The sequence below is a fragment of the Pinus tabuliformis genome, chromosome 5_1 (genome assembly GCF_031772625.1).
Source record: "Pinus tabuliformis cultivar Carrire ecotype Pingquan chromosome 5_1, CPIR1, whole genome shotgun sequence".
In the NCBI taxonomy this organism is placed as follows: domain Eukaryota; kingdom Viridiplantae; phylum Streptophyta; class Pinopsida; order Pinales; family Pinaceae; genus Pinus; species Pinus tabuliformis.
Genome location: NC_142305.1, coordinates 100,317,160 through 100,329,011, shown reverse-complemented (window position 1 = coordinate 100,329,011; position 11,852 = coordinate 100,317,160). Strand labels below are relative to the sequence as shown.

At 36.7% G+C, this 11,852-nt stretch overlaps 1 protein-coding gene across 1 annotated transcript; it reads left to right on the top strand.

The window, feature by feature from the left end:
• Positions 1–287: 287 nt before the first annotated feature.
• LOC149163631 (uncharacterized) lies at positions 288–10,806 on the top strand. Its single transcript, XM_089430778.1, has 3 exons — positions 288–614; positions 8,836–9,365; positions 9,490–10,806. Exons 2-3 carry the CDS (start codon positions 8,845–8,847, stop codon positions 10,520–10,522), a joined length of 1,554 nt encoding a protein of 517 aa, XP_089286904.1. The 5' UTR covers positions 288–614; positions 8,836–8,844; the 3' UTR covers positions 10,523–10,806.
• Positions 10,807–11,852: the final 1,046 nt, after the last annotated feature.

The following is an 11,852-nucleotide window of genomic DNA, read 5'->3' as shown; positions in this document are numbered from 1 at the left end:
GCTTGCACCCATTAATACGCCTGCCTATCCGTTGAAAACTTTACCTTGCACTAATTGAGGTGGGGTATTCAGCACGAAACAGGGTTCGATGCCAAACATTATTGTCCACTTGTCCAAACCTTATTGTTAACTACGTCTGTTGGACCAGAGAAAAAAGGACTGCTAGCAGATCCAGGTTGCACCAGTTAAGATCGTGAGCCCCACCTACTGGCCCTCAATGTTGCGGTCCTATTAGGTTTCAGGTTGCACCGACTTGCTCAGCCTAGGAAAAACCATTTCCTTGCTATTTTGTGTTTAGATTAGAGATGAGATAAAAGTACGAATATAGATTTCAGTTTGGTCTAGATATAATTTCATTCGCCTTCACTCGCTTAATCCATCTGCTCTCAGCTACTCTTCTGTAGAGGTGGACTGGAGATATACGAGGAAGGAACGGGTTCTTTCTGAAACTAACATAGTGTGCCTACCCGCTGGCCCCTCAGTGCCATTTTGTTTTACAAATGAGACGCGCGAGTGCCACAAGATTCAGATTTCGGTAACCTGTTCGACAAACAGAAGAGTGCACTGCAAGCTGCCCAAGTTAAAGTTTCATACACGGAAAGCAGAGAAGATAGGTGAGTTCGATTTTATTCCCTTCACTATGCGCAAGAAACCCTTTACTGTTCATTATTTTTGGGTTTGCTTTGTGTCCCATAGAAAACCTTCACTTGCTAAACCTATCAGTCGGAATTCTGTAAAAGAATACTGAGAGAAACTTGCAAAAAATTGCTAATCTGTGTGATCATGTTAAGAGATTTATATCCGTTGGTCGAAGAATTACAGAATTTCAAACAATGATATGGTTTTCTGTAGAGCTACCTAATGGTCAAATAGGATTCTGAAATACAATTTTGGTTTTTCCTCCAAATAGAATAAGATCCGAGACCAATTATGGAGACCAAACAAACCACTTATATTTTCCCCCAAGTTCGCCGGTCTAATTTCTTTTTTCGTTGAAGTTGGTTTTCCCTTCTTTTGTTCATATTTTTAGAAACAAACATTGCTTATACAGTTGCACATACAAATTGAGTAGCATCTTCATTTTCTCATTGATAGAGAAAATTCCACTTGCTCTTATACACAGAAAATACAACAATTTGATTTACTAATCATATGTCTGATGTGCAATCCCGGCCCGGATACCTCATTTCATGAGCCAGTAATGGGCCTTCTGGCTCTTCTTCGAAGTCCACCATGAAATTGGGGTTCATTGCCAGTCAACCTTTCTCAGTGTCGCAACCAATCTGAAGCATATGGGAGCCCTTCTCTAGCAGTTCAGGGTAGAACTGTTTATCCCAGTGACTATATAATGAATTGGTTACATAAAGGCGCTTTCCATTCAAACTTCATTGGATCATTTGTGGTCCTGCCCTCAACTGTTTACCCTGAACATATATATTCCAAAAATATGTTAAAGGATTTCCCGTTCTTTTATGTGTTTGCAAGTGTATGGGCTTGATTGCATCTTCACGCTCTGGAACATGAACAGGGTAAGTAGTATATGGTCACCATATGGAACTTACGGAATTGGGTAACTAGAGGGCTTCCTGATCAGGGATTTTAGTCATATCTTTTATCGATATCAATAATAATATTCTCCTTTAAGCCATACAGTTCCATTTAATCTTAATAATCTCTTTGAACATTAGTAACGTTTTGGTTGAAAATTCAAATTCTTCTTTTTTCCTTCTCCAATAATAAATTTATAATGTATTCCCCAATTTAAGCATTTCTTTTATCATTTCAAATGCAAAACCTACTACGGAACTGGCATGCTTCAAAATGCCCTATTACTGAATTGTGATTGTAGTTGCTACAAAACATCGATTTTGTAGAATTTCATGCATTTTTTATGAACTTGGATATGAAACTTTCTTGGATAAATTTAAACAAAATGCTTCAGTTGTCCGGTTGTTACGAGATCTATCTAGGATAATTTGGTTAAAAAATTATTGGTTTAATGAACCTTGACCAAAAAGGCGTAACAACAGATTGTGAATGCTCCAAAGAGCGTAAAAGTTCATCTTTTTCAAGTAAAAAGACTTTTCTGGACTTGAACATCCTTTCTGAAAGGTTGGGCAGAGCACGCAATGCTCTTATACCAATTGAAAGAAATAGAGCACAGGGCAGTGCTTTGATACCAATTGAAAGATCCAAAGTAAACAACGGAAACACAGCTATGGCAACACAGCTATGGCTGTTGAAATAAACCATAAAAAACGAAACATGAATTTATACAAGTCAAACAACAAACTATGCAGCTACAACTGCCTTACAACTTGAACTGTGCATCCTGACTCTACATTCTTCCATCTTAGTTCCACTGTATTTATACAAAACTATTAAGTCAGTTAAGGCCTCTTCAGGCTATAAGAGTCATCGCTGAGTATGGTGGTGGCGCTTCTTCGATGCAAAACAAGTCATGGCGGTGAGGCGGTGTTCGGTGCGGTGGTGGCAGTGTGTTGTCAGAGTAATTATTTCCAACACTCCCCCTTAATTACGATTAACAACTTAATTACGACTAACAACTTAACCATGACTTAATAAAACTTAAACATCCCTGCTGGTCTAAGTCTTAGCTAAGCTTACAATGATTCAAAAACTTTGACATCGACGCTTTTGCTAGATTTCTTTTTCTTCCAGATCTTGTATCCTCTGAACTACATTTTTGTCTTTTTGGCGTGGGTTCCAAATTTCAGTTTCTTCATTTGTTGTTGCAGTTCATCCATCGTTAAATATTTGTTTATCATAAAAACATGGAAAATCATTTCAGGTTGTCCATGGATGTCTTCTACATCTTCAAAAATTTGTTCGTATGTGGAATGCTGCCACATGTCATCTTCTATAGTTTTCTCTACATCATCAATCTTTTGATTATCAATTTCCTGCAACATAAGTTTATAATAGAATTTTATCTCTTCAGGGCTCCAATACATGAAAACCTCATTTTCATTTTCAATATCATCCATACTATCTTCAATATTCATAGCTGCAACTTCTCTGCAAGCATCATCAATACATTGTTTTTCAAGCCATGCTTCAAGAAACTTTAATTCTTCTTCATGTTTTGTTGCTTCATCTCAGTTGCTTCTAGAATCTGAAGACACAAAATCATTTTTAAGTTTATATGAAAAAATATTTTGAGAACCATATTGGTTATGTTCATTTTGCTCTCGACTGAGAGCTTTCTCCTCTTCTTCCTTTAACTTTGTGGATGCCTCGTAATCTTGAGTCTCCACCTTTGCTTCTGCAAATAGGTTTTCTTCCACCTGGTTTTCAAACACAAGTGGGTTTCTCTCACCAAATAACAGCCTATCAATAAGATGTTTATGGTGCATCATCTGCAACCACTCGTCATGAGTTAATTCTTCTTCATTGATTTCAATAGCTGGATCTACTGAACCGAATGCTTCTCCATTGGCAACATTATCTATGCCAAAATTAGCGTCTATTGATAACACACCATCAACATTGTGATCCACTTTCAAGTGAGATTCACAAAATCCTTCATCTCTCAGTAGATTCCCTGCTACAAATCCATCTTCATTATCACCTTGAAGCACTGCTACAACAGGTTGAACAACACTACTGTCTTCAACTTGATTACTCCCCTTTGTACCAAATTCTGCTTCGAGGATCTTCTATGCTTCATTGGAAGTTGTAGCTTCTGCAACCTTGCACAAAAACTTCTCATCCAATCCTTGTTTTATAAAATTTAATGCTAAATCATTACATACTTCATCGTATGGGTTATTAGACCAGTGTTAAATTAAGTCTTTTGCTCGAAGAAAAGTAAGCATTCTAATAACCCACAAATCAAAATATTTACCCATAAACATAGGTGGTGGTAGCAGATCAAAACTACACCAATCAGTGTCCATTTTTTTTCTAACTTTTTCCAGACTTCTCAACCTCTTTGCTTTTCCCTTTAGAACACTACACCTATTTGCTTTTCCCGTTAGAACACTACACCTCTTTGCTTTTTGCTTTTCCCATTAAAAAAGCATAGGTGGTGGTAGCAGATCAAAACTACACCAATCAGCTTCCATTTTTTTTCTAACTTTTTCCAGACTTCTCAACCTCTTTGCTTTTCCGTTAGAACACTGCACCTCTTTGCTTTTTGCTTTTCCCATTAAAAAAGCACAAGTTCGCTCTTTAACACACTGTCACTTCCACGCTCAAAGCTTCTCTGCCTTTGCCTTCTTTATCTAGTTGGCAAAACTTTGATGCTGATGCTGGCGGCTTCACAAATGGGTTGAACACTACAAATTCAACGCTCTTTACTGGGTCGTTACTTCCAAAACGAACTCAAAATTTCTCTACCTTTGCTTACGAGTTGCGTTCTTTTTCACAGGACTTCTTCTTCACAAGACAGCATTTCAGAAATCAACCTTCAAAACTATGTTGGACAAAATTCCAATGCCAAAGTAAATAGAATTTTATTCAAAATTCCTTCCTTCATATGGTTGTTGCCAAACTATATTACCAGGCCATTTGGAATTGCATATAAAATAATTCCAATGTCGTTCCAATTAAGAAGATAGTGAACTTGCTTCAACAGCGCAAACTAAAGTCAACTTAAGACTTAACTTCAGTTGTAAACAAACTGGGACTGAAGGTTACAACCATACCAGACTTAGACACCGATTGCAACAGGTTCTCCAACTTCTAGCAGTTCAACATTCCATGCTTTAATATGTGTGAAATTAAAAAATCATGAAACTGAATAAATTATTCTTGACCATTCTTCTCAATATGGACATAGCTCTACAGGCTCACGACTCTATCAACCGGCCACACCACAGGAAATGAGCTCCTCTCGTAAGGCACAATTTTCACCAAAACACTGTGATGCTCGACAAAATTCACCCAAAACAATGTGATACAAAACTTCGCTGACTTTTACAAAAGCCCAAAAACTCTTCAAATAAAAATTCAAAGGTTAAATCTATGTTCAAACCTTCAACTTGCTGTCAAACGCTTCAACCTTGCTGGCAATTCCTTTAACCATACACGCTGGCCGCACACATATCGGCCACTCTACCTCCGCACTCCAAATACATGCTTCCTCACACCTGCCGAGGTCGTAGCTCTGTGGAGCACTAGAGATTTTTGCCCTCCACTATGACTGAGTAGAGGCAGCTCTGGTCCCAATCGACACAAAGTGTTTTGGCAACAATATACTTTCACACGACAGATCGGTAAACACTCAGCTGCTTTTCCTTCACCTTCAGACCAGGGCAGTGAACAACAATTGTATTACACTCAATTACTCTGGCTCTATTCGACCAGCAGCTCTGTAACTCGATTCGACCACGCATAGCGATGGAGTCCCACGCATAGCAATGGAGTCTCACCCAATAAGTTCTCTTTGGCTTACTAACTGGCTCTGATGCCAATTGAAAGGTTGGGCAGAGCACACAATGCTCTGATACCAATTGAAAGAAATAGAGCACACGGCAGCGCTCTGATACCAATTGAAAAATCCAGAGTAAACAGCAGAAACGCAGCTACAGCAACACAACTACGGCTGTTGAAATAAACCATAAAAAATGAAACATGAATTTATACAGGTCAAACAACAAACTATGCAGCTACAGCTGCCTTACAACTCGGACTGTGCGTCCTGACTCTACATTCTTCCATCTTAGCTCAACTGTATTTATACAAAACTATCAAGTCGGTTAATGCCTCTTCAGGCTGGAAGAGTCGTGGCTGAGTATGGCGGTGGCACCTCTTCGATGCAAAACAAGTCATGGCGGTGAGGCGGTGTTCGGTGGAGTGGTGGCGGTGTGTTGTAAGACTAATTATTTCCAACACTTTCTAAGCGACGCTACGAAGCTATAACCCAAAAAAACTAGAACAGAAATGTAACCTTGCTTTCATTGAAAGCCGGATAAGGATTCCCTCTGAAGTAATTGGAGACCATAAAGCCGGATAAGGATTCCCTCTGAAGTAACAACTCCGGTATTGAATCTGGCTCTACAGGATTATGTATCTCACAGTTGTTAGGTCACTCTGGATTATGTATTTCCTATAAATTCTTTTGGGAATCATCCAATTTTACTTGGTAATTCAGGTGTTGTTTCATCCATCCATTAGTTAAAGATGACATGGACATTAATGCTTTGAAAATAATAAGTTTTATTCATCATTGTCTTTTTTGCCTAGCAAAGCTGACAGTTAAAATTCTTTGGCCTCTTTTGACGCTCTACATGTGCATTACACTTCTATTCAAAAACCTGTATTACATATACAACTCTATTTAAAAAAATACAACCATGGCTCTACAATGCACACCTCTATTCAAAAACCTGTATTACATATACACCTCTATTTAAAAAAAACTGTAACCATGAGAGAATCCCAAAGCAACTCTTGTTACTAATATTGGTTTTGTACATGTGCATTACACCTCTATTCAAAAACCTGTATACATATACACCTCTATTTAAAAATGCCATGTTCCATACTCCATTTGATTTGAAATTGACCTTTCTACGGGCTCAACCTTTCGGAGAGATTACGGGATCGTCTTCAACCATTCAACGCGTAAAAAATTAATACAGGTGGTTTGACCGTTGTGATTTTGGTAAGATAAAATTAATTTTATTTTATAAATTTGTCAAATTTTGATTTACATCTATTGTTTCATTATCATTATATGAACACCCGAAATTCACGAGAGAGAGCTGAAGCTAGCAATTTTCTAAAATCAATTCACTTTATATTTGGAATATTATTAATATATTTTATAAATTTGTTTTTTTTGTTATTTAGTGGTGTATGACGAATTTCTTTGTTGTATAATGGATGAACTTTTGCAGTTGATACATATAATTATTTGCATAAGTTTCTTTTATTTATTTTCTCTCTTTTTGAAAATATTATGAGTTTGAGTAGATTTAATTTATCTCTCTTTTTTCCCAAACTTGAGCAGGTAGTTTCCAGGTTACTTGAATTTAAAACTACAGCTTTCTTTTTAATTTCTCTCTTTATTTTCCCAAAGTTGAGCAGGTAGTTTCCAGCTCACTTGAATTTAAAATTACAGCTTTCTTTTTCAAGCCTCATATTGCATTTCCAGCTCTCTGTTTGAGTTTTACAATTGTTATTTAATGCATAGTTTTTGTGTAATATTACATCTTCCATTTGATTGTATATAAAAGCGAAACTACAACCACCATTTGCTTCTTTGATATGGTAATATTTAGCTCTATATGCTTACTTGAAGGATGAGTTACCGTCTTCTTTTTTGTTTTTGAAAAGAGGGACTGTGAAATACCAATTATGCTTTGATTGAGACATTAAAAGTGAAATGATTGCATGCTGGATTTTATAAAAAAATAAACCTTAATTTTCGGGTGGGCACTGGATTCTTTGCCCATTAGGTTGGGTTTGCTAAGTGAAATTCTTTCGCCTCTTTGGCCTTGTACAATATTCTTCATTGCTTGCTGCCCTATTTGCATATTTAGAATGCATTTTCAGCTCTCTTTTCTAAGTCTCAGCAAGGTGGTTTTTGCTGTTTTTTTGGGCGTGCTCGGCAATGAAAACCTTTTTCTCCAAGCTCAAACAAATATATTTTAGTTTGGCTTAAAAGTGCATTTTCAATTCTCCTGTAAATCCATGGATGTAATTTCACACTTGTTGAAGACTACAATTTTATTTTTTCATTAGGTTGTTATTAATGAAAAGTTTAGCCCATACGTGCAATATTGAGACTGTATTTTCCAGTCTATTTTGACTTGATGTCGGAATCTAATTTATAACTTCTTTTTTCTCAAACTTGAATAGAGAGTTCTAGCTCACTTGAATTTAAAATTTCAGCTTTTTTTTCAAGCCTCAAATTGCATTTCCAGCCCTTTGTTTGAGTTTTAAGATTGCTATTTAATGCATGGATTTTGTGTAATATGACATCCTCCATTTGATTGTATGGAAAAACGAAATGACAGCCACCATTTGCTTCTTTGAGATGGTAATCTCTAGCTCTATATGCTTGGTTGAAGGATGATTTACTGTGTTCCTTTTTGCTTTTGAAGAGAGGGATTGTGAAGTACAAAGTTACAAACAATGTTTTGATTGAAACATCAGAATTTAAGTGATTGCATTTTCGATTGTATGAAAAATAAGATGAAAAGAAAATTTAATTTTGCAAGCTATGTGTAAGATAGTTTAAGATAGTGAAATTGAGATCAAAATTTTTATGTTATTCTTTCAGGATTTTGAATATATAAAATTAGTTTGTACAAAAATTTACCTGACAAAAAAGCAATGAAGTAATGCAAAATTTGCATGAAATAATGAACTTGTACGAAAATATTTATAAGATGATGTTTCAACTATTTTTCGATCACTACCTTTGATCGAATAACATGTGCTATTTCCGAGAGTTGATACCAACAAACTCGTGATGTTACTTCTTGATGGATGTTGAAGACCATATTAATTGCTTAATCAATCACATTTAACTTCGTGGTTCCATTTTCAAATATCAACCACTAATTTAATTGTATGTTGAGTTCAAAAAGACTAAGCTCTGCTTTAATTTCATTTCTTATCTTCTTGTCTGTTTATGTGATTATAGAGGCAAAGTGCTTGTGCAACACACATGTTAACAATTTTAGTTCACCCGTCAGTTTGAGGATGGAATGGACTTCAAAGCTGCAACTCATTATAATTATGCTTATAATTCTAAATATTTTTTTCATAAAAATACACTTCATTCTATAAATAATTAGTTAATTATTCTTACTTTGCAGTTTTTAATCTATCACTCTGTGTTTACCTTCTTACCTGCAGTTGTGTTCAATGGAAGACCTGCAAATATCTACCATTGATTCCTCAGTCGATACCCGCTCCACCTCTAACAATTACCGAAACTACAACTACGATGTCTTTATCAGTCATCGTGGTCCGGAGGTTAAAAACACATTTGCTGGCTATCTTTACCGTGACCTTTATGCACATGGATTGCAACCTTTCCTCGATAGAGAAGAATTGCAGGCGGGAGAGTACATAGATCCTCAAATCGAAGGCGCCATCGAAAGCGCCTATGTCCACATCGTCATTTTGTCGCCTGGTTTTGCCGATTCAAGATGGTGTTTGGATGAGTTGCTTCTTATGTTGAAGAAGACTGGGGATATCATAATTCCTGTATTTTATAAGGTGAAGCCTTCTGAGCCTCGATGGGCCAACGATGGACGCTATGCTCAAGCTCTTACTAAACATGAACAGACAGGCAGATACAAGCGCCAAACTCTTGAAAGTTGGAGAAATGCGCTCAAAGTCGTCTCGTACAGAGTCGGTTTCGAACTCGATACCTATAATGGGTGTGAACTCTTAACTCTCCCTCTCTGGATTATTAATCTAATTGGTATTGATACACACCTTGTTTGTTTTGTAGTAAATTTTACAATGAGTATGGGGTTTGTTTGTTTTCTTGTCAATTTTCAGGGACGAGGTGAAGCTGTTGGAGAAGGTTGTGGGATGCGTGCTTAAACACCGCAGAAAGGCCGCCTTGCAGGAAGCTACTTATGCAACTAGTCTGCCAGTACTTCAAAAGAATTCGGGGTTATTGACAAACCTCCGAGTTCTCAATCTCTCAGGGTGTGGGAGTCTGCAAACGCTTTCACATTCCCTCGAGTGCTTCACAAACCTCGAAACCCTCAATATCTCAGAGTGCGCGAGTCTGCAAGAGCTTCCAGAATCCATAGGGAGCTTGACAAATCTCCAATTTCTCAATATCTCCGGGTGCAAGAGGCTAAGAGCGCTTCCAGATTCTCTCGGACGCTTGACAAGCCTCAGACACATCAACCTCTCGAGTTGTAAGTCTCTGGAAATACTTCCAGATTCCTTCGGGGACTTGAGCAACCTCGAACACCTCGGTCTCTCGAGTTGTGAGTCTCTGGAAATGCTTCCAGATTCCTTCGGGGACTTGCTAAGCCTCAGACACCTCGACCTCTCGAGTTGTAAGTCTCTGAAAAGGCTTCCAGATTCCTTCGGGAGCTTGAGCAAACTCGAACACATCGTTCTCTCAGGATGCAGGCGCCTGGAAGTGCTTCCAGAATCCTTCGGGAGCTTGACAAACCTTGAAGTCCTCGATCTCTCACGATGCGGGAGTCTGCAAGGGCTTCCAGATTCCTTCGGGTACTTGTCAAACCTCCGAGACCTACATCTCTCAGACTGTGAGAGTCTGCGAAGACTTCCAGATTCCTTCGGGTACTTGAGAAACCTTCGAAACCTCGATCTCTCAGGGTGCAGGAATCTACAAGGGCTTTCAGTCCTTCAGGCGCGTGCCAAGCAGCATGGAATAAACAGTACTCAAACTGCTCCATTTTCTCCGCGGTTTCGCCCCCCAATCCCATCAAGTAGATGTAAAACTGTGGTCTCAGCAAGTAGATGTAAAACTGTGGCCTCAGCAAGTGCAGCATACAATTCTAAATTAGTTGGGGTTTTTGAATTTACGCCAAGGTTTAAAATTTTTTGAACAGGGAAATGCAAAACACAAATTGCGGGGGTTTGATTTGCCCAAATGTTCAAAATTTCAAACACAAACTGTGGAGCTATGAATATGCCTCGATGTTCAAAATTGAAGCTATGAATTTGTAAATGTTCTATATGACAATTTGAAGAAAAGAGACTATGAACTGTCATTTCAGCAATTCTTCGATCTGCCAGATTCCGTTGACTGCACCAATATATTTTACTGGGTGTACTGTGTCTCTCCGCCTCACTGTATATTTTACTGGGTGTACTGTGTCAAATTTGTGTGATTTTGTTGTTCATATGTACTGTAATTTGTTAATGTATATTAATTTATTGATACTATTTAAATAATAAAAAACGTCATTGGAAATTATTTATTTATTGATAATTTGGTTTATAAGAAAGTAAATTAGTAATTGGTTTTGAACTGAAAAAAATATATCTAATAAAAGTTTAAGAATGTATCATACCATTGTACATATTTTAGATTTGGCTGGGATATGTTGTTTTCAAAATATTTTGTTTATAGAAACTTTTTTATGGTTGGGAAATTGAGAAAGTAAGATGTATTTTATGAAAATAAATTTTTGAATTAACATAATTTAATATCTTTTACAATTTTTAAGTGTTATTTTTTTAAAGTTGTGAATTGTATTTTAGTTTTTGTTTAAATATTATTTTTTTAAATTGTATAATGTATTATTTTGTGCATTTTAATTTTAGATTTTTTAAATATATGTTGTGTTTAAGTGTTTTTATTGGAGAAACCAAATTGCTTTGTAGCATAGTATATAATTAATATTGTCCATATTGTTTCACTCGCCACACAATTCATATTACAAAGATTTAGAAATGAGTGCAACACATGGTGTATCATTTTGTAATGATTTTAGGTTTGGTGTGATACATTGTAGTTAATTAATTTGTAATGATTTTAGCTTTTGTGTGATGTATTGTACATAACTTGTATATTGCACATATTTGAAGATGAGTGCCACAAACAGCATATTGCCTTGATTTGGAGATGAGTGCATTGTATAGCATATTGCAAATATTTTTAAAACGTTACTGCATAGAGCACAATATAAATATTATAGGAATGGTATGACACAACATATATTGCTAGGATTTGAGGAAAGTCATGATAAAAGGTGTATTGCTAGGATTGGAGGAAGGTCATGATAAAAGGCATCAATCACTAGGATTTGGAGAAGAGTGCATAGGGTGGAATGGATTATAGATACTTAGATGTTAGAGGTTATAACAAGCAATGACACTGGGTTATCAAGGTGCAATGTAATGACTAAGTTTTTTATTCTAAATATTTTCAC